At 49.6% G+C, this 25,823-nt stretch overlaps 1 protein-coding gene across 1 annotated transcript in view; it reads left to right on the top strand.

The window, feature by feature from the left end:
- Positions 1–11,754, top strand: part of SETD2 (SET domain containing 2, histone lysine methyltransferase) — a 144,805-nt gene extending 133,051 nt beyond the window's left edge. The window contains exons 21-23 of the mRNA XM_065399039.1: positions 8,556–8,636; positions 10,024–10,125; positions 11,022–11,754. Coding sequence (XP_065255111.1) covers positions 8,556–8,636; positions 10,024–10,125; positions 11,022–11,183 — 345 coding nt within the window. The 3' untranslated portion in view covers positions 11,184–11,754. The remainder of the gene's footprint in view (positions 1–8,555; positions 8,637–10,023; positions 10,126–11,021) is intronic.
- The last annotated feature ends 14,069 nt before the right edge of the window (positions 11,755–25,823 follow it).

Below are 25,823 nucleotides of genomic sequence, written 5' to 3'. Positions count from 1 at the left end.
TGATGCTGGCTGGCTGGCTCCCTCTTTTCACAGCAGAATGCTCTTAGCAATGTCAAATCAATATATTCAGGGCTGTGGCGATGCTCGTCTTGTTTATCTTTGTTCTTCCATCAAGCAAGCAGTGTTCATGCATCTAAGAAATAAAATCACAGAAATGTAGGACGGGAAGAGACCTTGAGATGTCATCAAATCCAGCTTTCTGCACTGAGGTAGGACAAGTAAACCTAGACCATCCCTGACAGGTGTTTGTCCAACCTGCTATTAAAAACCTCCACTAAGGGGGATTCCACAACTTCCCTTGGAAGCCTGCTCCAGCGCTTAATTACCCTTATAGACAGAAAGCTTTTCCTAATATCTAACCTAAATCTCTGTTGCTGCAGATTACACCCGTTACTTCTTGCCCTCTCCTCAGTAGACACAGAGAACAATTGATCACTGTCCGCTTTATAACTGCCCTTAACATAGCTGAAGACTGTCATCAGGTCCCCCTCAGTCTTTTCTCAAGACTAAACATGTCCAGTTTTTTTCCCTTTCCTCATAGGTCAGGTTTTCCAAAACTTCTATCATTTTAGTTGCTCTCTTCAGTTTGTCCACATCTTTCCTTAAGTGTGATGCCCAGAATTGGACACTACTCCAGCTGAGGCCTCACCAGTGCCAAGTGTAGAGCAGGACAATTACCTCCATGTCTTGCATATGACGCTCCTGTTAATACACTGCAGAATACCAGCCTTTTTCACAACTGCCTCGCATTGTTGCTTCATATTCAAGTTGTGAACCATTATAACTCCCAGATCCTTTTCAGCTGTTAGTTATATTCCCCTTTTGTAGCTGTGCATTTTATTTTTTTCCCCCTTCCCAAGTAAGGTACTTTGAACTTACCTTTATTGAATTTCATCTTGTTTTCAGACCAATTCTCTAATTTATCATGGTCATTTTGAATTCTAATCATGTCCTCTAAAGTGCTTGCCACCTCTCCCAATTTGGTGTCATCCACAAACTTCATAAGTATACTCTCTACTCCATTATCCAAGTCATTAATGAAAATATTGAATAATATCATACTCAAGACTGACCCCGCCCCCCACAAGACCTCCCTAGATACACCCTCCCAGTTTGACAGCAAACTGTTGATAACTACTCTTTGAGTACGGTCTTGCAACCAGTTGTGCACCTACCTTATAGTTATTTCATCTAGACTGCATTTCCCTAATTTGCTTATGGGAATGTCATGTGGGTCTGTGTCAAAAGCCTCACTAAAATCAAAATATATCACATCTACTGCTTCCCTTTCATGCCCCCCTCCCTGCCAATCCACTAGGCCAGTAACTCTGACAAAGAAGGAAATTAGGTTAGTTTGGCATGATTTGTTTTTGACAAATCCATGCTGGCTATTCCTTCTATACCCCTGTTTTTCTCTAGGTGCTTACAAATGGATTGTTAGTAATTTGTTCCAGTATCTTTCCAGGTATTGAAGTTAGGCTGACAGGTCTCTAATTCCTCTTGGTTCCCCTTTTTAAAGATGGGTCCTATTTTTGCCCTTCTCCCATCCGCTGGGACCTCAACAGTCCTCCATGAGTTCTCAAAGACCATTGCTAATGGTTTTGAGATTGCTTCATATAGTTCCTTAAGTACCGTAGGATGAATTTCACCAGGCCCTGCCAATTTAAATATATTTAGCTAATCTAAATATTCTTCATCCTGTTCTCTCTTTATTTTGTTTTGCATCCCCTCCCCTTTGTTCTTAGTATTAATTTGTTGAGTATCCGGTCACCATTAACCTTTTGTAATGAAGACTGAAGCAAAATAGGCATGTAACACCTCAACCTTCTTGATATCATCAGTTATTAGTTCAACTAGGTAGTGGAATAGTGTCCATTGGAACTTGCCAAATGCAACTGTAGCTACATCTTTGAATTTCAACAAATCTGAGTCTTATAGTATTTGTATAGAACGGACAGGACCAGTTTGCATTATATACTACTTTAGCTGATTAAAGCAGTGCATGGGTTATTAAAAACTGTTACCTGTTTCTTGTTTCTGTCGTCTAAATTTTAATTGGCAAGAGATCCCAGACTGAAACCAGCCAGAGTTACTTTTTAAGGAAATAGAGAGGAACAGATGCATCTAAAGGTAAAGATTTGCTCTAAAGCCCTGATTTTTATCATTAGGGCATGGTAACTTTACAGGACCATTAATTAACCTCATCTGACAATCCTGTTTTGCTTTTGAGTGATTAACTAGTCCTGATGATGTCCATGTTGAATGTAAAATCAAGAACATTTAGCAAGGCCCTTTCCGAAGGTATTTTTGGCACTACTTCGCTAATAAATGACTCGCAGCTACTGCCAAATATCCAGGTTTGGTTAGAGGAGTGGATAAAGCTGGACTTTGGCCGAACAGACCCAAAGCAAACTAGACTCCAGCACCCCATGTATTTAAAAAAAAAAAAAAAAAAGGCGGAGATAAAACGTGCTTGTTGCATACTGCATCTCCTTTACTTCTGTGTCCAGGTGATTCACAGCTCCCTCAAGGCCAGCTCCGTCTCAGCACGTCAGATTTACGGGGATGTAAAACGAAATGAAAATGGCCCTGCCAAATGTCTGAGAGCGCGCCAGTCTGACTTCCCATGTCTTTGTGCGATCGCTGATATAAAACGCAGTATAAGCTGGCTGTGTGCCATACCCGTTAATATTGGATCCTGGTGCTGCAGTGAAATGTGATTTTTCCATATGGCAGCCTGATATTTCAGACTACGAGCTCTCATTTTTAAGTTTTTAAGAGCTTATGTCAACAGATTGATTGTCCCTTCACAGACTAGAAGGGAGAAAACAGGTGGCGTCAAAGAACTCCTTGTGTAGCATTTCAGGACACATTGCTCCAATTTGGTCCAGTTTGTTTTGCTTGCCTATGAGCCACCAGCCTCTCCCATCCCCCAAAGTGCCACAGTGCAAACTAAAATGTCTCACATTTTCCACAAAGCATCCTTCCGTCACCAGTTCACTGCACGTGAGGAACTGAGCATCTCTGAGACACTCCCAGCTCCCACTGCTTTGTGATCCCAGAGTTCAAACTCTACCCTTTGTTTAGTACTGAGTTGCACCATTGGATTGGCTTAAAAGCGTTCACCATCCTCCAGTCAGATATCACACACTTTCAGATGTATTTATACAGTGACAGCAAACAAATCCATATGGTACTCCTGGATCTACTCTAGCTATTCCTAGCATAGGATTTCTGGTGAGCCATATGGGTGGGGTTCTGAGCATGCCAGAGTGAAGCTGGGAACTCCTGTCCTGAATTAGGAATGTAAAAGAATGCATATTAATCTGGGTGCCCTGGTCAAATTCTAGCTGGAGCAATCTGTCTCCCTAAATGACCGTGGCAATTTCAACTGAGTACCCTATTCTTCTTCACCATCTCCACTAGACTGTTGGGTAGTGTTGCCTTGTGCAGTTACAGCTGCTGCGTTTTACCCCTGTGGTAGCTGCCCTTTTGGTAATGGGTGGAGTGATTCTTGTGTGTCTAGCTTGCGTGTCAGGTTTTTTAGATTTCAGTGGGGTGAGAGAATCGTAGAGAATCACAGAATCATAGAAGATCAGGGTTGGAAGGGACCTCAGGAGGTCATCTAGTCCAACCCCCTGCTCAAAGCAGGACCAATCCCCAACTAAACCATCCCAGCCAGGGCTTTGTCAAGCCTGACCTTAAAAACCTCTAAGGAAGGAGATTCCACCACCTCCCTAGGTAACCCATTCCAGTGCTTCACCACCCTCCTAGTGAAAAAGTTTTTCCTAATATCCAACCTAGACCTCCCCCACTGCAATTTGAGACCATTACTCCTTGTTCTGTCATCTGCTACCACTGAGAACAGGCTAGATCCATCCTCTTTGTAACCCTCTTTCAAGTAGTTGAAAGCAGCTATCAAATCCCTCCTCATTCTTCTCTTCTGCAGACTAAACAATCCCAGTTCCCTCAGCCTCTCCTCATAAGTCATGTGCTCCAGCCTCCTAATCATTTTTGTTGCCCGCCGCTGGACTCTCCAATTTTTCCACATCCTTCTTGTAGTGTGGGGCCCAAAACTGGACACAGTACTCCAGATGAGGCCTCACCAATGTCGAATAGAGGGGAATGATCACGTCCCTCGATCTGCTGGCAATGCCCCTACTTATACAGCCCAAAATGCCGTTAGCCTTCTTGGCAACAAGGGCACACTGTCGACTCATATCCAGCTTCTCGTCCACTGTAACCTCTAGGTCCTTTTCTGCAGGACTGCTGACCGAGTGGCTAGGCAGTTAACCCGGAGAGAGGCCCTGGGTTAACTGCAGGATGTCTACAGTCCTTTTTCTAAGATAGCTTTAGGTAGTGTCTCAGCAAATAGTCCCATTGATTTCAAAGGGAGAGCTGGGGTGAGCCTTTGTATAAACATAACATCCCTTTAAAAACAAAACTTTAGAAACATTTATCATAAAATAATGCACCCCACAGATCTGTGTAGTTTGCAGATTGTAAGCCAGAGCTGTCTAATAGCTTCAAGTATTAACATCTCTCCCTTCCACAAAAATATGGGGTGAAGTATTTAAAAAGTGGGGCAGACCCATCCTGGAAACAATGAGAAGAGCTTTAAGCACCAGAAATGAAAGCAGCCGTGGTGCTGAAGGTTAAGGGAAAGAAAGTTACAGAATCATAATTGCATTTGTAATAGCACGTTAACATGAATGAAATAAAATGAGAAATAAAACTCCAATTTCCTCCTCCTATCCTCTAGCTAAACATACTTGAGCACTAATAATGCTAACCGCAGTAATCCATAGAGAACCTGAATTAGGTCTCTCTGAATTAACCAGTTGTATTCAAGTAGCCAGGCTTGCAAATTTTAGCTTTTTCCATGGAAAATGTGAGCTTGTCTACATGGATGTTGATGTGCGGGAAACCTGGGTGTGAATCTACAGTGCTTTAGCCACACAGTTGTAGCAGTGTCCCCATGGGATGCAATGCACTGAAAGTTCTGTAGTATACTTTGACGTCCTGCTGTTTTGAAATGGGAGTGCCTCAAAGCACACTATAAAACTTGTAGTGCACTTTAGCAGTGTCCACGTAGGACGTTACGACTAGTACACTGTAGGGTCACACGCTGGCTTGCTGCACTCTAATGTCCCGTGTAGACAAACCCCGGTTTGTGGGAGTGGGAGGACTTTCTCCCAGCCCTTCTCTGCTCTGTTATTCATTGCTGCCTTTTCCCTCCAACACAGCAGAGCATTTCCAAAGTTCCAATGCCACTGCAACAGAGGAGTTTGCATAGAATCAGAGTGTCCTGCACGGATTTCCTTAATAGCAGACTTGAACCTGGCGTGCTACACCAATGCAACAGCAATCGTAGGCTCCTTGTGCTACTTGAAAGTGATCCATTAGCAGGGAAACCAGGTTCACATTCCATTGAAAAACGTATGCCATAAGGGGCATGTGGTTTCCTGGAGTTTTCTGGTCCAGTCTTAGATTCCCTATGGATATTTCCACTACTGTGTCTCCCGGGTGTCCTATAGCACAAAAGGCAATACTGAAAACTGTTGCCTCTGATTGCACAGAAGGGGACTTCCAAGCTGTTAACAGAATGAATATATATGTGTATGCTCCTGAGCACAAGACCCTTTGAAACAGGGCAGTATTTCCCCTTGGAATCAAAGTGATGTTCATTATTAGTGTAATAGATCTCCCATTTATTACAGGCGGAGTGCCTGCTATTCCTAAAGTTCAGCTTGGCTAACGTTGTTATAAGACCCTGTTTTCAGTTGCTTATAACTTTGCCAACCTTTAACTGTTTGGGATGAAGCTTTCTGTGCTGGAGGACTGCTATAGGCTGAATTGTTTTTGAAAGTTTCAGCTAAGATGGTTCAGCCATTTCTGAAAACGAGATAAGAGAAAATGTTTTTTTGAGTGCTTGCTCATGTCCATTCCATGTTAGGTGTGTGCTTGCCACATGCACCAGTGCCGGAAGCTTTTCCCTCAGTAGTATCCGTAGGGGACCGGTTCTGGCGCCCTCTGGAGTCACATGCACATGCGCTGGCATAAGGGGTGCGGCCGGCTCCTCCTCCCTTCAGTTCCTTCTTAATTCCAGTAACGGTGCTGGAATGTTCTCTTGCCTTGGCAAGCAAATCTACCAGTAGTTCTCTCTACTCTGTTTACGTGTACATAGTTGTCAGAAGTAGTTCTTGTAGTTTTCTTAGTTATAGAGATAGGTTAGTTAGTCCCTTAAGGGACTTAGCCCAGGGATGGGGCAAGCCCCGGTCCCTGGGCTTCATACATTGTGAGCGCTGCAAGAAACCTATGCCCACCAGAGTTGCTTAAAGTGTCTGGGGGAAACCCACGTCTGCGACAAGTGTCGCATCTGTAAAAGCTTCAAGCCGCAAACCAAGAAGGAGCGGGACATAAGGTTAAGAGCGTTCCTCATGAAGCCAGCCCATTCGGTCTCGGCGCCAAGCACCAGCATCCGTGCGAAGTGCACCATCGGCACCGACGTCTGCCCGGCACCGATCTCCATCCCCAGGGCCTGCTAAGAAGCAGAGAGTGCTCCCCAATGTCCTTTAAGGGAAAGGGAAGTCCGGAGAAGAGCAAAGACCTGCACGGGGCAGCTTGTCATCTCTGGAGCTCAGCCAGGCGCCAACATCACTGTTTAGACTATCGAGCACCCTCCAGGACCAGCCTGCCACCCCGGGCAGTAGTACAGGTCCCCAGCACCTGAGGCCTTCCAGGCAGCCAAAGACATTTTGTCTCTGCCGGTGCTGCCGATGCCTCAAGAGGGAAAACAAAGAAGAGCAAATTTGGCCTCTGAAGTTATGAGCCTCTGGAAAAATCTTGGTTTTCATGTGCTCTGCAGAGATTTCAGTTTGGCAGTTCATGGTGTCTGCACTGAGCATGCTTAACGAAACGCAGCGTGTGCCCTCACCACCGAGCAACTGAGCATGCTCTAGTCCAGGTCTGCAGGACTTGCTCTGGCTGCTGTGGCACTGGGCACCAGAACGGAAAGCAGCGTGCCTGTGCTCCTGCTGCTGGCGCTCAGGCAGCGTGGAAGAGGAGGAGGAAACATCCGGACTCAAATGCCGAGGGGGGCAGAGGGAGAATAGAAGCGGCGGGTTGCAGAAGCCAGAGGGTGAGGAGAACGGGTTGGAATAGGAGCAGAGGCAGAGGACCTATGGGGGTGAGAGGCAGGCTGGGGATAAATGGCTATGAAACTGACTGGCACAGTGTCTCTCATCCCCCTGCCTGACCCACATAGAAGTTAACCACCTTCGACTGCTACCAGTTACTCTGTTCGCTCAAATGGTAGAGGACTATGCTGCGGATCTAATGGTCTGAACCTTGCTGGTGACTCGAGTTGGGGGTCAATATGGTTCCACGCGATAAACTGGGGGGGGAAAAAAACTGAAATTTTGTTTTTTAATTAGGAAATTACAAGATTGTTTAAAAACACTGAAGTTGCAAAGTCAAGCCCTCGTGAGTTAGGAAATGCCAGAATTAAGGAAAAAATAGTATGTGATCATGTAATCAGACCGTACCATAATGTATACACGCAAGGGGGCCAGATGAAGGTAGTCTGTGCCATGTTGATTCAGTCCCCTTGTGCATATACGTTATGGTACCATCTTTAATTACATGATCACGTACTATCTTTTCCTTAATTCTGCCATTTACAGACTTTCAAGTGCTTGACTCTGCAACCTTAATGTTCTCTTTGCTTTTGGATGGTAATTATTTATATAGCACCCTAGAGAAAAGAGAAAATCAGTTTCCTGGCCTGAGGAGCTCATGTGCTGAGTTCGAGCACATAAGAACAGGACATGGAGGAGGGGAAATAAATGGGTAGGAGGAAATGAGCTATTTGCAAAGATCATCCATTTTATTACGATTTTGTGCTTGCTTGTTTTCAGTGTGGTCAGGCACGAGGGAGAGAACAACTAGTTCCTGAGCCGAGAATAGCGATGGAAAGTGAGCCAGCAGCAGTGAGTCTTGAGATGTCTGGAGAAGAGTAGGATGTTTATCGGGAGTGAATTGCAAGTGGGTGGAAGAGAAAAGCCTGAGGGCTTGTCTACGTAGCGGACTTATACCAGCATAGCCGTACTGGAGTAAATCATGTGCTGTAGCTGGGCCACTCAATTTCCCTGTGTAGACAAACCCTCTAAGAGGAGTGGCCAAGGCTTAGGGTAGAATGCAAGGAGAGCTGAGGTGCAGGCTGATACAAAGCCTTGCAGATGAGCACAAGGAGTCTTAATGCAGATACAGAGCAGGCTTCTAACTCACAAAAGACATTTGGGCCCAGTCGTGTGCTCCAGGAATGATGAGTGACTTCTACGGTACCTGATGATCCTCCCTTGTCCTCGGAATTCTTACTCTTCAAAATTATTTGGAAGGGAGGCTGCTGGGCCAGCCCCGCATTCTTGTAATGTCAGCGGTGGGAATGGGGAAATGTCTCTCGTGTTGTAGCAGTGTGGGACCATCTTGGTTTGGTTTGTATTTTGTGTTTATAAATCAGAAAGTGACAGTTCGACTTTTTTCTCCCCCCCCAGTCTTCCAAAAAACCCAAAACAGCAGAAGCCGACACTTCGAGTGAGCTGGCTAAGAAGAGCAAAGAAGTGTTCAGGAAAGAGGTAAGGGTTTTGAGATGGGCTTTCTAGAGCGGGGGGCTGGAGGGCAGCAGAATGTCCTGTCCTTTGCGGAAGAGCTGAGTCTGAGTCTTTACTTGGGCTCGTAATTCAATAATCCCTTAGACCAGCTACTATACGTGGAGTCTTGGAGCCTTAAGAATCCCCTGAGGGAAACGCTGGCCCCACTGAAGTCAGTGACGAAGCTCACAATGACTTAAATGGGATAGGATTTCACCGCCATGTTTCTCTCTGGAAGGGAGAGTCGCTTTATAGCAACTCAGTGGAATTCACCCTTCAGGGCAGGCAGAGGGAAGGACCCAGGACAGTAGAACACACCCTGCTTAGGGTTCTTCTTAGGGCATAAAGGTGGCTCAGAGCTGTGGGAAGGGGAGTCTCATGAGATGGACTCGCTGCAGCTGAGCAAGAGCAGAGGAGCCGTTTCCCATACAGTATGGTAAGGTAGGCCGCACTCTGGAAGTGACTGTGGCATGATGGGATGAGACTCTCCTGTCTGCAGGCTGAATACCTGTCAATAGCCCTGAGTTACCGTATTCAAGGAAAACCCAGTTCCCATCCTGCAGGACAGGTGGGATGTAAAGTCTTCAGGACTGTAGATACTCATAACCTTGCAGGTTGCATACAGAGGGCCCATCTGATCACCTTATTCACCCTGAACTCTTATGGAAGTAAAGGGAGCTTTGCCTGGGGAAGGAGTTCAGGATTGGGTCCATGGTTACATTTCTCCCACCATTTTTGTTTTTCTGTGTAATAAAATGAATTAGTTACTTTTCAAAAGCTAGCTCACTGATTTAGCTGGACTTTTGTGTGTGCTTGTAGTGCGTGGGGCATGTGTGTTGAGAGAGGAATAGCTATAAGAAGAAAATATAGGTGGCCCTACGGAAATCGTGTAACAATTACTCAGCAAGAGAGTATGTAACCCACTGGTGTGGGTGTGTGTTAGGTCCCCCTCTGTGCCCATATGCAGAGGATATGAGTTGTTACAGAGCCGTAGCTATTTACCTTGAGCGATAGGCTTTTAGCTGTGAACGTCCCCGGTCAATCCACCCAGTCTGTCAGCTAAAGATGGCAACTGCCACAAATCTACAACATGAAACTTGGTCTTTTCTTAGTCACTGCTGGTGTGAATGGGAGGTGGGATCTGTCCCTGAGACTCTGCCAAGAAGCTTTAACTTTAACACTAGCTTGCAGCTCTATTGACAGTTGCCTTTAAATTCACTAGTGTGAAAGCACAAATGTCGTGTGGGAGGAGGTTTGGAGGGATGGGTTTTACCCCTGCCGGCAAATGTTCCTGGGCACAGAACTGTCAGTAGCTAATCAGCAATGGCATGAAGCGCTCCTATTTACTAGTGTGTCTCCTTCCCATCTCCAGATGTCTCAGTTCATCGTGCAGTGCCTGAACCCCTACCGCAAACCTGACTGCAAAGTAGGAAGGATAACCACAACAGAAGACTTCAAACACTTAGCACGCAAGGTACCCTGGCTTTATTACAGCATCTGTGCACGCGGGGGTTAAAACAAACAGGAATGGTTTTCCACTCAGAAACCCCAAAGAAGCTATAGTCCCTGGTGGTGTGCTTGGAAGGCTCATCATGTTTTGGAGGAGCTAATGCAGAGGAGATGGATGTGGTTTTCAAACAACCCTTGGGGCTTAACCTCCCTGCACCCTCTGGGCCTTCTCTGCTCCAGAGAAGGGGCACTTCCCTTCAGTCACTTCCTATGTTGCCAAAGGACCGTGCTGCACTGTGGGCAGCATACCACACCTGAAGATAGGAGTGGAACTGTGGTGCATCTAGTCTGCGATCCTGTCTGACGGTGGCCAGCAGTGCCAGCTGCTTGAGGAAGGAGAAAACGCTGTTTTGGTCAATTGTTGGACAACTTTCCAGTAGGGGAAGTTTCTTCCTTGCTCCCCTCAGTGGCTCAGTTGGCTCTGGGGCAGCGAGGGGCTTTTGTTCTGTCTAATGTAATTGCAGTTGTTCTCCCTACCCATATTCATATATAATCCTTTTGGAATCCCATGATGCTATTGGATTCACTTATATCTAGTGGCAATGAGTTCCACGGGTGAATTATTCATTGTGTAAGAGAGGATTTCTTTCTAGCTTAAACTTTTGCAGCCTTTCAATTTCACTGGATTTTCCCTTGTTCTTTTATGATGAGAGAGGGTAGATCGGAGTACTATTTCTGGAGTGCCAGCTCAATCCATTACCCTATTAGATATCCGAATAGCTTGTCCAAAAATCCCTGTTCCCACCCGTCGGAAAGTCCCCCTTTCCATTTCAGCCGTCCCCACGCGTATGAAATCCTTCCAGGTGCCTTCCAGTTTCCTGGATCAATCAATAACCTTTGCATTTCTTGCTTCCTTTCCAGCTGACTCATGGTGTGATGAACAAGGAGCTGAAATACTGCAAGAACCCGGAGGATCTGGAGTGCAACGAGAATGTGAAGCACAAAACTAAGGAGTACATTAAGAAATACATGCAGAAGTTTGGGGCGGTTTACAAGCCCAAAGAGGACACGGACTTAGAATAACCACCTCTAACCTTTGGAAGGAGCGATCCATCCTCTTTGGACCTGACGAGAAGGAATCCTGCCCGCTAATCTCGGAGGCTGTTGGCGTGGATGGGACTCTCAGTTCTGACCCGACCCTGCCTATTCTTGGACAGAAATGTCCCTGTTTCTGTATGAAATGAAGCAGTTGCCCACTGTTTGGGAGTGAGGAGGGCGACGCAGAGCGGAGACAGCTCCTTCCATCCTCTTCCTCTTCGCAGGCAAACCCGGGTCTCAAATCTGGCGGTGCTGTTTGGCGCACTGACCCATGCGCACATCTTGTGTCCCCGAGATCTGTATTATATTTTAACGTATATGTGAATATATTGATAATTTTTTTTTTGCTTTTAGCCCGACACGTGCTGATATCACGGGAACACTTTGTAAGGATAGTTTTGTTTTTGTTTTTTTGTTCTCCTGCAAGGTTAATCTGTTATCATGTAAATATTCAGGAACAGGCAGCCTCTGGGTTTCTGGCAGGCCTCGTGCTATGTTGATAAGATTGATTTTACTGCTTAAATCATTTTACTTTATCCAATTTTTACTGAACTTTTTATGTAAAAAAAATTTAAAAAAATAAAATGAAATGAAATGAATGAATGTCCTTGGCCTGCAAGTCGCTTGTGAGCCAAGCAAGGGGAATGGCAAAAGCTCTCTGTCCTTCTGAACGTAACTAGGCAGCGGTGTGACCTGAGAGCAGACAGTTGTGTTCAGACTTCAGCTTCTCTCGGTAACTGGTGTCGTCCTCCATGTCCAAGAGGGGACAAAATGATTACTGTGGAGCGCTCCCAACAGAGATCCCGGCCCCACTGTGCTAGGCTCTGTATAGTGACAGGCCGTCGCTGCCCCAAAGAGCTTACAGTGGAAACGGACATACAGAATGGGAGAGGCACAGGGCACTGCTGTGCCTTGCGGCTGGTCAGTGCGGAGCCAGGAACAGAACCCAGCTCTCCTGATTCCTAGTCGGGTGCCTTACTCACTAGACCACACTGGCACAGCAGCAGGGTTAGGGGAAGTTTTTTCATGATCATCATGGCGAAGGGGAGTGGATTTTGTGCTTGGAATAGTCTTTTTTCATGACTACTGTGTGGCAAAGAGCTTCACACTTCCCATTGACTACAAAAGGATTTCTCCGATGGCACAGGTATCTGCCAGTGCAGGAGTCCTCGCAGGACTGGGACCCGTGGCTTTTAAATGGCCGGCAACAATTGCACTGAAATGGCCGTACGCTTTCTCAGCCAGCATATTTCAGTGGCAGTGTGGAAAACTCCCGAGAGCCAACTTGCTTCCCCGTAAGTAAGGCTGAAAGAGGATGTAGATTTCATACCAATTAATAACACTTAGTGCTTCTCATCCAAGGATCCCAGAGTATTTACAAGGAAGCAGGGGCTCATCGTCTGTTTTGCGCGTGGGGAAACTGAGGCACAGAGTAACTGACTTTCCACAGTCTCATGGTGACTTGGTGGCAGAACCAGGAAATAGAACTCTGGCCTCCTGACATCCTGGCCAGTGCTCTCTCCCTCCAACCACACCACCTCTCCTGATCTTGTAGTCCTTAGACAGCCACCTCTTCATTGCCTTGGAGTGGAGTCGTGGGTCTTGCAGACTGCAGCATTGAGCCAAGTAGCCTTGTTTTCATATTCTAGATTTCCCACTGACTGTTTGGGGGGGCGGGGGGGAGGACTGCTGCAATCTAGCGAGTGTGGGATGCCGCACATCTGTCCTTACACACCAGGGGAAGGGGAGAGGCTGGATACAAACGTAGAATCCAAAGCCCATACACTGCCCCCTCAGAAAGGAGGGTCAGGGCAAAACTGGGAGGCAAGATCAAACCAGTATCTTAGATGCCTATATACAAATGCGAGAAGTATGGGTAATAAGCAGGAAGAACTGGAAGTGCTAATAAATAAATACAACTATGACATTGTTGGCATCACTGAAACTTGGTGGGATAATACACATGATTGGAATGTTGGTGTGGATGGGTACAGCTTGCTCAGGAAGGATAGACGGGAAAAAGGGAGGAGGTGTTGCCTTATATTAAAAATGTACACACTTGGACTGAGGTGGAGATGGACATAGGAGATGGAAGTGTTGAGAGTCTCTGGGTTAGGCTAAAAGGGGTAAAAAACAAGGGTGATGTCATGCTAGGAGTCTACTACAGGCCACCTAACCAGGTGGAAGAGGTGGATGAGGCTTTTTTTAAACAACTAACAAAATCATCCAAAGCCCAAGATTTGGTGGTGATGGGGGACTTCAACTATCCAGATATATGTTGGGAAAATAACACAGCGGGGCACAGACTATCCAACAAATTCTTGGACTGCATTGCAGACAACTTTTTATTTCAGAAGGTTGAAAAAGCTACTAGGGGGGAAGCTGTTCTAGACTTGATTTTAACAAATAGGGAGGAACTCATTGAGAATTTGAAAGTAGAAGGCAGCTTGAGTGAAAGTGATCATGAAATCATAGAGTTTGCAATTCTAAGGAAGGGTAGAAGGGAGAACAGCAAAATAGAGACAATGGATTTCAGGAAGGCAGATTTTGGTAAGCTCAGAGAGCTGATAGGTAAGGTCCCATGGAAATCAAGACTGAGGGGAAAAACAACTGAGGAGAGTTGGCAGTTTTTCAAAGGGACACTATTAAGGGCCCAAAAGCAAGCTATTCCGCTGGTTAGGAAAGATAGAAAATGTGGCAAAAGACCACCTTGGCTTAACCACGAGATCTTGCATGATCTAAAAAATAAAAAGGAGTCATATAAAAAATGGAAACTAGGACAGATTACAAAGGATGAATATAGGCAAACAACACAGGAATGCAGGGGCAAGATTAGAAAGGCAAAGGCACAAAATGAGCTCAAACTAGCTACGGGAATAAAGGGGAACAAGAAGACTTTTTATCAATACATTAGAAGCAAGAGGAAGACCAAAGACCGGGTAGGCCCACTGCTCAGTGAAGAGGGAGAAACACTAACAGGAAACTTGGAAATGGCAGAGATGCTTAATGACTTCTTTGTTTCGGTCTTCACCGAGAAGTCTGAAGGAATGCCTAACATAGTGAATGCTAATGGGAAGGGGGGTAGGTTTAGCAGATAAAATAAAAAACGAACAAGTTAAAAATCACTTAGAAAAGTTAGATGCCTGCAAGTCACCAGGGCCTGATGAAATGCATCCTAGAATACTCAAGGAGCTAATAGAGGAGGTATCTGAGCCTCTAGCTATTATCTTTGGAAAATCATGGGAGACGGGAGAGATTCCAGAAGACTGGAAAAGGGCAAATATAGTGCCCATCTATAAAAAGGGAAATAAAAAAACAACCCAGGAAACTACAGACCAGTTAGTTTAACTTCTGTGCCAGGGAAGATAATGGAGCAAGTAATTAAGGAAATCATCTGCAAACACTTGGAAGGTGGTAAGGTGATAGGGAATAGCCAGCATGGATTTGTAAAGAACAAATCATGTCAAACCAATCTGATAGCTTTCTTTGATAGGATAACGAGTCTTGTGGATAAGGGAGAAGCTGTGGATGTGGTATACCTAGACTTTAGTAAGGCATTTGATATGGTCTCGCATGATATTCTTATCGATAAACTAGGCAAATACAATTTAGATGGGGCTACTATAAGGTGGGTGCATAACTGGCTGGATAACCGTACTCAGAGAGTTGTTATTAATGGTTCCCAATCCTGCTGGAAAGGCATAACAAGTGGGGTTCCGCATGGGTCTGTTTTGGGACCAGCTCTGTTCAATATCTTCATTAACGACTTAGATATTGGCATAGAAAGTATGCTTATTAAGTTTGCAGATGATACCAAACTGGGAGGGATTGCAACTGCTTTGGAGGACAGGGTCATAATTCAAAATGATCTGGACAAATTGGAGAAATGGTCTGAGGTAAACAGGATGAAGTTTAACAAAGACAAATGCAAAGTGCTCCACTTAGGAAGGAAAAATCAGTTTCTCACATACAGAATGGGAAGAGACTGTCTAGGAAGGAGTACGGCAGAAAGGGATCTAGGGGTTATAGTGGACCACAAGCTAAATATGAGTCAACAGTGTGATGCTGTTGCAAAAAAAGCAAACATGATTCTGGGATGTATTAACAGGTGTGTTGTGAGCAAGACACGAGAAGTCATTCTTCCGCTCTACTCTGCTCTGGTTAGGCCTCAGCTGGAGTATTGTGTCCAGTTCTGGGCACCGCATTTCAAGAAAGATGTGGAGAAATTGGAGAGGGTCCAGAGAAGAGCAACAAGAATGATTAAAGGTCTTGAGAACATGACCTATGAAGGAAGGCTGAAAGAATTGGGTTTGTTTAGTTTGGAAAAGAGAAGACTGAGAAGGGGACATGATAGCAGTTTTCAGGTATCTAAAAGGGTGTCATGAGGAGGGAGAAAACTTGTTCACCTTAGCCTCTAAGGATAGAACAAGAAGCAATGGGCTTAAATTGCAGGGAGGTTTAGGTTGGACATTAGGAAAAAGTTCCTAACTGTCAGGGTGGTTAAACACTGGAATAAATTGCCTAGGGAGGTTGTGGAATCTCCATCTCTGGAGATATTTAAGAGTAGGTTAGATAAATGTCTATCAGGGATGGTCTAGACAGTATTTGGTTCTGCCATGAGGGCAGGGGACTGGACTCGATGACCTCTCGAGGTCCCTTCCAGTCCTTGAATCTATGAATCTATGCCCCTGAGCCTGGAATACTGCACCTCGGCCTGGGCTCCTGATTGCCAGACAGGTGCCGACAAATCAGAGGGAGTTTAGTCAAAGGCAACGAATAGGATCAGAACGCCTAGGGGTGGATTTCTGAGGGACAGCAGCACGTGCGGATAGCTGTGCCCACAACAGTGGCCAGGATGTAGAGGCCAAGGAGGGAGCAGGAATCGTTTGGGGAGGCAGAAGTGGGCGGAATGGGATGATTTGGGTTCTTTACCAGGGAGAACGAGTTACCACTGAGCTGTATGAGGCTGGAACCGCCAGCCATGGGGAGGAGTAGAAGGTTACCGCTCGGGAATGCTCGATACTAGAAAACATCCTGTAGGGAAGAATTCTGCATTTACAGAGAGCTGGGTTGAATACGCTACTGGCTCTTTTCCTCTCGAACCTCAGATTCTTGCTGTCCTCATTCCAAACTCAAATTTGCCTCGGTCTCGACTGTGATCTCAACTGATTTGTATTTGTAGTAGCATCCAAAGGCTGTGATCAGGGCCCCGTTGTGCTGGGGGCTGTATACGCACACTGAGACAGTCCCTGCCCCAAAACAGAGTGGGAGAGGAAGTGACTCGGGGACACAGCAGGTCGGTAGCGAAGCCAGGTCTCCTGACTCCCAGTCCAGTGCCTGATCCACCAGACCATGCCGTCTTCCCTATGAATGAACTTGATGTTATAGACCAGTTGTAACGATGCTGGTTCTGGCGGGACCCAACTGAGAGTGCCAATTCAGGACCAACTGCTTAAAGCAGGGCAGTTACAGCCCAAGGCTGGGGTTTTTCCACCTCTAAGGCAAACCAAACCAGCCAGACAGAGAGGACTTTGGTCTCACCCCACTGGCTAACCACAAGTCAGACAAGCAATTCCCTTAGACACTCCAGTTTCCCAGTATCACCACCAGTGCCACTTGTTATGAGGATGAATGGTTATGAAAACCAATACCGCAGTAAAAGAAAAAGGTTCTCTCAATCCCAAAGGACCAAGCCCCAGACCCAGGTCAATATACAAATCAGATCTTACCCACAAATCATGCTGTTGCCAATCCTTTAGAATCTAAAATCTAAAGATTTATTCTTAAAAGGAAAAAGATATAGATGAGAGTTAGAATTGGTTAAATGGAATTAATTACATACAGTAATGGCAAAGTTCTTGGTTCAGGCTTGTAGCAGTGATGGAATAAACTGCACGTTCAACTCAAGTCTCTGGAATACATCCCCCGCTGGGATGGGTCCTCAGTCCTTTGTTCAGAGCTTCAGTTTGTAGCAAAGTCCCTCCAGAGGTAAGAAGCAAGATTGAAGACAAGATGGAGATGAGGCATCAGCCTTTTATAGTCTTTTCCAGGTGTAAGAACACCTCTTTGTTCTTACTGTGGAAAATTACAGCAAAATGGAGTTTGGAGTCACATGGGCCAGTCCCTGCATACTTTGCTGAGTTGCAAGGCGTATCTGCCTTCTCTCAATGTGTATAGCTGATGGTCCTTAATGGGCCATCAAGCAGGCTAGGCAGAGCTAACACCAACTTGTCTGGGATGTCTCCCAGAAGCATAGCATAAGTTTGAAATACAGACAGTATAATGCCAATATTCATAACTTCAACTACAAAATTGATACACACATATAAACAGCATAATCATAACCAGTAAACCATAACCTTGTCTTAGACACCTCATTTGACCCCCTTTATACAAGATTTGGTGCCACTACAGGACTTTGGTTGCAACCATGTTCTATATGGTCCCAGTTCAAGTCAATAACGTGACACCAGTCCTCCCCTTAGACAATGTAAACAAGCAGCTGTCATAGAGGTTAGTGGGTCTTACTCATTATCTTGCAGGAAGGGGATCAGTCCCGTTGCTTCATGTCATTGGAAGAGAGAAACAAATGCCCCATTGATTCAAGGGCCGTCTCATCTTCTAGGTCCCTTGCTCTGGCTGAGTGGCATCACCAGACGGTTTCTGTAAATTGCAAACAGGATCAGCAAAAGGACGTCTTAGCTTCACTTGCTTGTGTTGCGCCTGGAGGCGGGAGCCCCTTTGCTGCCAACGTTAGCTGACTGTTGGGCTGAGCTATAAAGGGAAATCTCTGTTAACCGTCCGGCGTAGCCAGCTCCATGCCGGTGAGTCAATGTTTTGGCTTCAGGCAAGCAGAGATCATTCAACCCTCCCCTCAGCCCTGCACTGTGACTCTGCACTTCCAGCCGGAGCAGGAATTCACCTCCGTGGATTAAAAGAGAATCTGGCTTCATACAACTTTCAGATCTTGAGGCCCTGACCTGGCGAAGCACATGCTTTACTTTAAGCACATGCTTATGTGCTTTGCTGAATCGGGGCCTAAGTATCCTTAAATGCTTTACCTTGGATCCGGTCCGGCAATGGTTTGAGGCAAATGCTGCTCCCTCTGCTCAGTATTCGAGCTCTCCCTTGGCATCAGATATTAGAACCTGATTCCTTGAGAGTGGAAATGTCCAGCTGTCCAGCAGGAAAATGAAACTAAAACAAAGGGAAGAGCAGGCAGGTGACACGGGTCGTCTTTGGCCCCTCTGGGTGTGTGTGTCATGGATTCTGTGTGAAAATTTGAATACTGTTAAACCCTTAAAGTCTGTATCATGTGGCAGAGAGTCCCACAGGCTAATTTTATGTTGGGTTAAAAATTATTTCCTTGGCTCAGTTTTAAACTTGCTGCCTGCCTTTCAATTCCACGGACCTTGGTCTGTCTTGTATTATAAGAGATTGGGAACTTCCATGTACTCTCTATCTCCTCTGTCCCATTTGTTATTCTGAGTACCTTCCGCCTGCCCCCTCGCTAAATTAAACAGCCTCCATTTTCTTTTCATATGGAAGCTCTTAATCTCTAACCCGTTCCCCCAGCACTGCCGCCTGTCCCATTGCGTCGCTGAATTCTCGACCTTGGGGGAAGGTCAGGATGGTGGAGAACCAGGGCCGTCCTTACCCATACGCAAAGTACGCAGCTGCTCCAGCTCCTGCTCCGGCTCTTCCCCAGGGCCTCCACCCCCACCCCGCCTCTTCCCGCCCCTGCCCAGCCCCACCCCCACTCCCCTGAGGAGTGCAGCAGGGCAGGGGCTCCACTCACCAGCAGCGGGAGTGCAGTGGCCCGGCCTCAGCTGCTGGTGAGTGCTGGGAGGTGGTTCCCCCCCACCCCTAAACCAGCCCCCACCCCGCGGAGGCCTGGGGCCAGCCCCCCCACTCCCTCCCACAGAGGCCTGGGGCCCACACACACCCCACGGGGAGGGGGGGCAGCGTAGGGCCCCAGAATAGCTAGGGACGGCTCTGTGGAGAACGACGATGATCCTTGCAAATGACTTTAGTAAAGCTTTTGATACTCTCTCTCATGACCTTCTCATAAACAAACTAGGGAAATGCAACCGAGATGGAGCTACTATAAGGTGGGTGCAAAACTGATTGGAAAACTGTTCCCAGAGAGTAGTTATCAGTGGTTCACAGTCATGCTGGAAGGACATAACGAGTGGGGTCCTGCGGGGATCAGTTCTGGGTCCGGTTCTGTTCAATATCTTCATAAATGATTTAGATAATGGCATAGAGAGTAGGGTACACTTATAAAATTTGCAGACGATACCAAGCTGGGAGTGGTTGCAAGTGCTTTGGAGGATCCAATTAAAATTCAAAATGATCTGGACAAACTGGAGAAATGGTCTGAAGTAAATAGGATGAAATTCAATAAGGGCAAATGCAAAGTACTCCACTTTGGAAGGAATAACCAATTGCACACATACAAAATGGGAAATGGCTGCTTAGGAAGGAGTACTGCGGAAAGGGATCTGGGGGTCATAGTGAATCACAAGCTAAATCTGAGTCAACAGTGTAACGCTATTGCAAAAAAAAAAAAGCAATCATCATTCCGGGATATATTAGTAGGAGTGGTGTAAGCAAGACACAAGAAGTCATTCTTCTGCTCTACCCCACACTGATTAGGCCTCAGTTGGAGTATTGTGTCCAGTTCTGGATGCCACATTTCAGGAAAGATGTGGACAAATTGGAGAAAGTCCAGAGAAGAGCAACACAAATGACTAAAGGTCTGGAAAACATGACCTATGTGGGAAGATTGAAAGAATTGTATTTGTTTGCTCTGGAGAAGTGAAGACTGAGAGGGGACATGATAACAGTTTTCAAGTACATAAAAGGTTGTTACAAGGAGGAGGGAGAAGAATTGCTCTTGTTAACCTCTGAGGCTAGGACAAGAAGCAATGGGATTAAATTGCAGCAAGGGAGGTTTAGGTTGGACATTAGGAAAAACTTCCTAACTGTCAGGGTGGTTAAGCACTGGAATAAATTGCCCAGGGAGGTTGTGGAATCTCCATCATTGGGGATTTTTAAGAGCAGGTTGGACAAACACCTGTCAGGGATGGTCTAGATAATACTTAGTCCTGCCATGAGTGCAGGGGACTGGACTAGAGACCTCTCGAGGTCCCTTCCCGTCCTACGATTCTATGAAGTGAGCAGGCCAGGAGGTGAAGCCTTGGCCCCTGAGCTCAGTGACAGGACGGTGTGACTGGTGACTTAGCTCCCAAGTATCAGGGCGACAGGGCCTGGGATCTTCAAGCAGGTGTTTAAAACATCGAACAAGGTGGATGGAATGACAAAGCTGTGACCACGAGGGGGCAGTGCTGAGTCATACCGCAGCGGCCGTCCAGTTGCGGGTCAGGTTGAGTGACACACAAGGTCTCATAACAGGGGGAAACGGGTGGTGGTAAATCCAGTTATCTGGGCCTTCCTTACCCAGCACTGAATTTAAAGCAGTTTCCCCGCTGAGGGGGGACTCTGGTCGATGGCTCCTGTGAATGCTTTCGGCCGGAGAGCTCTCAAACGCCTGGGCACGTTTTTGCCTCTGAATGCCTGTGTGCTGGACAGACGGCCGGAGCCACTCACGGCCTGTGACCGGTCACAGGACAAATACAGTCTGCGCGGTTTGCTATCGCACCGTGCAGGCCCCCCTCAGGGGGAGGGTTGATTCCTTTGTGCCTGGGTTGAGGCTGCTGGTTCGTGGCTCCTCGGGCAGCGGGGACGGGCTTAGACCCATCCAACTCCCGTCACAAATGGCCCAGTTGATGGGAACCGCGTCTGGGCTGAGCCGGGCAGCAATAGGCAGCCCAGGGGTTCCCATCTCTCGTGTCACCTGGATCTCCTGTGCTGTGCTGACGGCGGGGGATGGTTCCCGCTCATTATTGGAGGGGGGGTTCCACTCTCCCCCCAGCCAGAGGGGTGGGGGCGGCACTGCAGGGAGGCCCAGCCGAGCCCACATCTTTGGCCTGTCAGTACGTACACGGCTGCTTGGTAGCAAACGAGAGGGACGTGAACAGCGGGACAGAGCCCCACCACACCCCACCAGGCCCTGGGCCGCAGCCCAGCCACTCCTCCTAGTGGAGTCCGTCCCTCTCTGCTGCTCCCCCCCCCCCTTAGCAACGGCTCCGCACCCCAGAGGAGCCAGGGCCATGAGCATGGAAGCCGAGGTCAGGGGCAGGAGAGGCGTGGCAAGCGGCCACCTTGGCCCCAGCGCAGGGCGGGCCAGGCCGAGTCTGCCTTCCGGGAAGCCGAGTCAGGGACATGCAGGGTAGAAGGGGGCAGGAAGCCAGATTAGGTGGCACTTTGCGGGTTGAAGGCTACTGGGGGCGGAGGAGGGGCACCACTCCAACATATTGTCCCCGTCTCCCTCTCTCCCCCCACAACCACCCCACCGACTTCCTCACCCCATCGATGTGCCCTTCAGGCCCAGTCATCCTCCCTCAGCCTCTGTCCTCAAGGGCGTTCCCCTCCAAGCCCCACCAGGGCCATGCACCCCCCACACCTAGCCCACCTCCTCCTCTGGGCAGGAGCACCAGCCCCCCTGCTCCTCCCAGCCCATCCCAGGAATCTGGTCCCTCCCCCTTCCCCCAAAGCAATGCTCCTGTAATTCAGAAACAAGCCCCAGCATAAAATACTCCGGCATTCCTGGACTCTTGAAAGGGATTCCTGCGCGGCAGATGGGAGCCTTAATCCTCAGTGACGGACAGAGCGGGCCCATCAGATTAACTCGGAAACGTGAGACTTCGCAGGCGGAGCGTGACCCCCCCCACCCACCCCCGGCCACCAGCCGCACCATCCCAGGGCACCAGTCTACAGCCGCCCCCCCGGCCGCATGTCAGCAGATGGCATGGCCTGGAGCGTGAGTTTCCGCATGCAACGTCTCTCTTTACACTCTACGCCCAGTCCTGGAACAGGTGGGGGTCACGAACGAGACAAGCAATCGCCTCGCTCAGGAACCTCAGCCCAAATGCCAGTGCCCGGTTCCCGGGAAGCAGCTCTGCCCCTGTTACAGAGATGGAGGCAGAGAGCAAACTCCCTGCTGCTTGCAACAGCTCTCTGCCAAACCGCCCGTCAGAAAACTACCAATAGACCGTTTCCTCCGCGGCTGTACGCTGCTAGGGCCACTGTAACAGCGCCATCTAGTGCTTCCTGCTATAACATGTGAGAAACCTCCCCCATCTCCATCCGCTTGTTCCAAAGAGCCCAGATAGCAACAGATGCCAAGTCGACTCGGGGCGATTGTTCCAACCCAGCACAAGTCGCCTCTCAAATCCTGGGCCTGGTGACGATTAGCTGCTGCTAACGGGGCAGAGACCCACAGGCCTAGTGCACAGGCCCCGGAGCCAGAACTCCTGAGTTCGACCCCCAACTCCAGCGACAATTGACTCTGTGACCTCCAACAGGTGGCTGTCCAAGCTGGGAGCAGAGCACTGGCAGTGGCGCACTGAATTCTGGGAGGCGCCAGCCTGCTCTGGCTGGGCCTGGCCAGGAGGGGTTGCCATTTGGATGGGCTCCCCGGGAGTCTGCAGCCGCGCTACAGCGTCACTTCCGCTGCCAAGAGCATCGCTGACCCACCAGTCGCGTCCCGCAGCTAAGCCAGGTCTGGTGCCCCTTCCTGCTCACAGCTGGGTGCAGTCGAACCACACGCCTGCACACCCCAGCTAACAGACCTGTGGCCTTGGCGTCAGCTGGACTGATGCCGAGCGGCTTCGCTCTGTGATGTCCAGGCTTGGGACAGACGCTCAGTCGTTCCTTGTCAGAAGCCTGGTGCCTTCAACTCCCGCCAGCCCGTGAGCACGGCCGGTGCCCGGCCCCTTCCAGGATGGGGGCCCTGAGCGAACGGCGCTGGAGGCCCGGGCCTGTGCAAGGGGAGATTCTCTTGGCTCACAGCCACCTTGGCCATCAGCCAAGAGGCTGGCAGGGGGGAGCAAGGATCCAGGTGGAGCCCCTCAGGGCTTCCTGTGCTTCGGTCGCTGGAGAGCAGCCGTGGCCCTGTACAGCTCAGTTATCTCTGCAGCACGCAGGCCAACGCCCGCCCTTCCTGGGGGCTGGCTGGCTAACGCCGCAGCCCCAGGGCAAGCCTCCCCCACGTCGTCCACTGACACACCATCCGGGCACCCAGCTCACTTGCTAGCCTTGGCATCAGACTGACAGCCGAGCGGACACAGCCCTGGCCCTGTGAGCTGGGCAGAGCGTTCAGCCATGGCTGGGTTTGATCGGGCAGGCGTCAGCGCCAATCCCCCGTTCATTCCCTCCCTGCCCCATCGTCTGAAGACAAAGGGGGCCACTGCCCAGCCCCTTGAAGTCACTGCAAAGACTCCCGTTGGCTTTGGATCACACCCCAGCAGCACAGATACCTCCCCAGCCTGCGGCCAATTTAACGGGCCGCTTTGCGGGGCTGGTGGAACCAAGCTGTTCCCAGCCTTAAGCGTCAGGCCTGTCGGCACCTTCTCAGCTGTGGGCGGTTGCCGGATGCCTCTGCTGCCTTTGCAAGCAACATGATCCTGCCTAGAGGTGTAACGTAACCCCATGCGCCATGGGGCCCACTGGCTATGCCCTCCACTATAACCTCCTGGAGCATTAAACAACTGCTGCGCCCCCCCACCCCACCCCAGAGGTGGCTGCATTGCCGTTCCAGTGAGTGCTTCCTGTGCAGTGTTGTAGGGAGCTGCTAAATAGCTGCCATGTCCCACCCCAGAGGTGGCTGCATTGCAGTGCTAGGTGAGGGGTTTGTTAAGCGTGTAAAGCAGTTCCAGGGGCTCTGGAAAGCTCGGTTCCTGTTGGCTTCAACAGCAGCCCTGGCTGACTCTCAAGGGAAGAGCCTCGCCCGGTCCTGCCCCTCCCCCACCCGTTGCCATTCATTCTGGGATCCACTTTCCCAGCCTGGCTTCCATTAGCACCAGCTGCTCAGCATCTTCCCTTTGATCGGCCAGCCCCGGGCCGTAGGCACTTCCGCAGCGAGAGCTCGCAGGCCCGTGCGTGGCACGCAAGGTGGCCGGCCAGGCCTGGCTCTGCGGGCTGGGCACCTGCACACTCCAGCGAGAGCCTGTGCCCCGCAGGAAGGCAGGGGGGACGGGCCAAGGGGCAGGGTGGCCCAATGGGTAGAGAAATGCGCTGTGGCTTGGGAGACCTGCTTCTAGCCCTCGGCCTAGCACTGTAGGCTGACCTGCTGCACCCCCCGGGCGAGGCCCCGTCTCTGGCCCATTTCCCCTCCCCGGCCTTTGTCTAGTTAGACTGAGAGCGCTTCAGGACAGGGCTGGGCTCTGCCTAGGTTTGGGACAGCGCCGAGCACCGCCGGGCTCGCTGTGCGATTGGAATACTCCTAATAACGCGCAGGGGCTGCGGTAGGCTCCATCCAGCAGGGCACGAGCCCTGTGTGTTTTCTGGGGGGAGCCGTGAATGTTCCTGGGGAAGGGACCGTGGGTGAAGACCTGCCCCTGTGCCAGCCTACACTGCGCCTCCAATTCCGCAGCTCCACAGCCGGGCTTTTCGCAAGCCCCCCAATGCACGGCCCCCTCGTGGGCACAGGGGCTTCTTCGCTGGCTCCGTTGTACCCAGGGGTCAGGGCACAGGAGACCCAGGCGTTGCCCAGCCTCTGGGGCTGAGGGACTTAGACCCATTAGCGTCCCCTGCTGCCTTCACGTTCCACAGCCCCATGCAGGACGTGCCCTGAGAGCTTTCCCCAAGGCGCGGGGCCATTGGGACAGGAACTGGGGCCGGGTCTGTCATGGGGCAGCCACATGGTCCGCTGGAGCTGCCGCATCCCCCGGCAACGCTCTTCCCCTGCTAGCCAGGGGCGCGAAAACCCCCCCCCCCCCCCGGAGCTACCGCCAGCTGCTGAGCGAGGATGGGCAGGCCAGCTTCAGCTGCTTGAGTGGGAAAGCTTCCCCCGGGGGAGCCTAGACAGGGCACCCCTTAAACAATCCCCCCACACACACTGCCCTTGGTGTTTGGGTCAGCCCCAGGGTTTGGATCCAGGCCCTTCACCTCCATGGCACCACGTGAGCTGACGGACTGACTCCATCAGCCAGCAGTAGTAGTAAGCCGTTATCCTCCAGGAACAGGTGCTATTGGACATAACTAGACTCCTGGGGTGATCGAAGGTGGCTGGGGTGCCGGGGGTGATCCTAGGGCACGTGCCAGGCGCTCCTGACTCAGCCCAACAGGGACTCGGTTTTATGGCTGAGCTGTAAAGCGACACTCCCCTGCAGCACCCTCCCGGTCAGGGACGCAAATGAGGGACTCTCGCCACCGCTGAGCTCTTACCCGGTGGAAGCTGGGGACGCAGTGAGGAGCAGATTAGGCCAGCTCAGCCCTTGGCCCCGTGACTGCGAGGGTGGCACCCCGTCCCCCAGGCGCATCCAGCCAGCGACGGGGGCTGCCGGCCCTGCTCTGTCAGCCCAGCATGCAGCAGCGGCTGGACCCGGGAATGCTGGCAGCCTTGTCAGGCAGGACGAAAGGCAAAGAGGGGCGGGGACCTGGGCAGCAGCCCCGTCTGCGTCAATCAGAGCGGTGCCTGTGCCAGGGGACTGCTGGCCTGGGAGCACCCTCAGCTCAGATGCCTGCCTGCACCCAGGGACACCCCTAGCAGGGATGGCA

Source organism: Emys orbicularis, chromosome 2 (assembly GCF_028017835.1).
Source record: "Emys orbicularis isolate rEmyOrb1 chromosome 2, rEmyOrb1.hap1, whole genome shotgun sequence".
NCBI lineage: Eukaryota > Metazoa > Chordata > Testudines > Emydidae > Emys > Emys orbicularis.
Note: the sequence above shows the minus strand (reverse complement) of the source record. Positions and strands in the feature narration are given on the sequence as shown.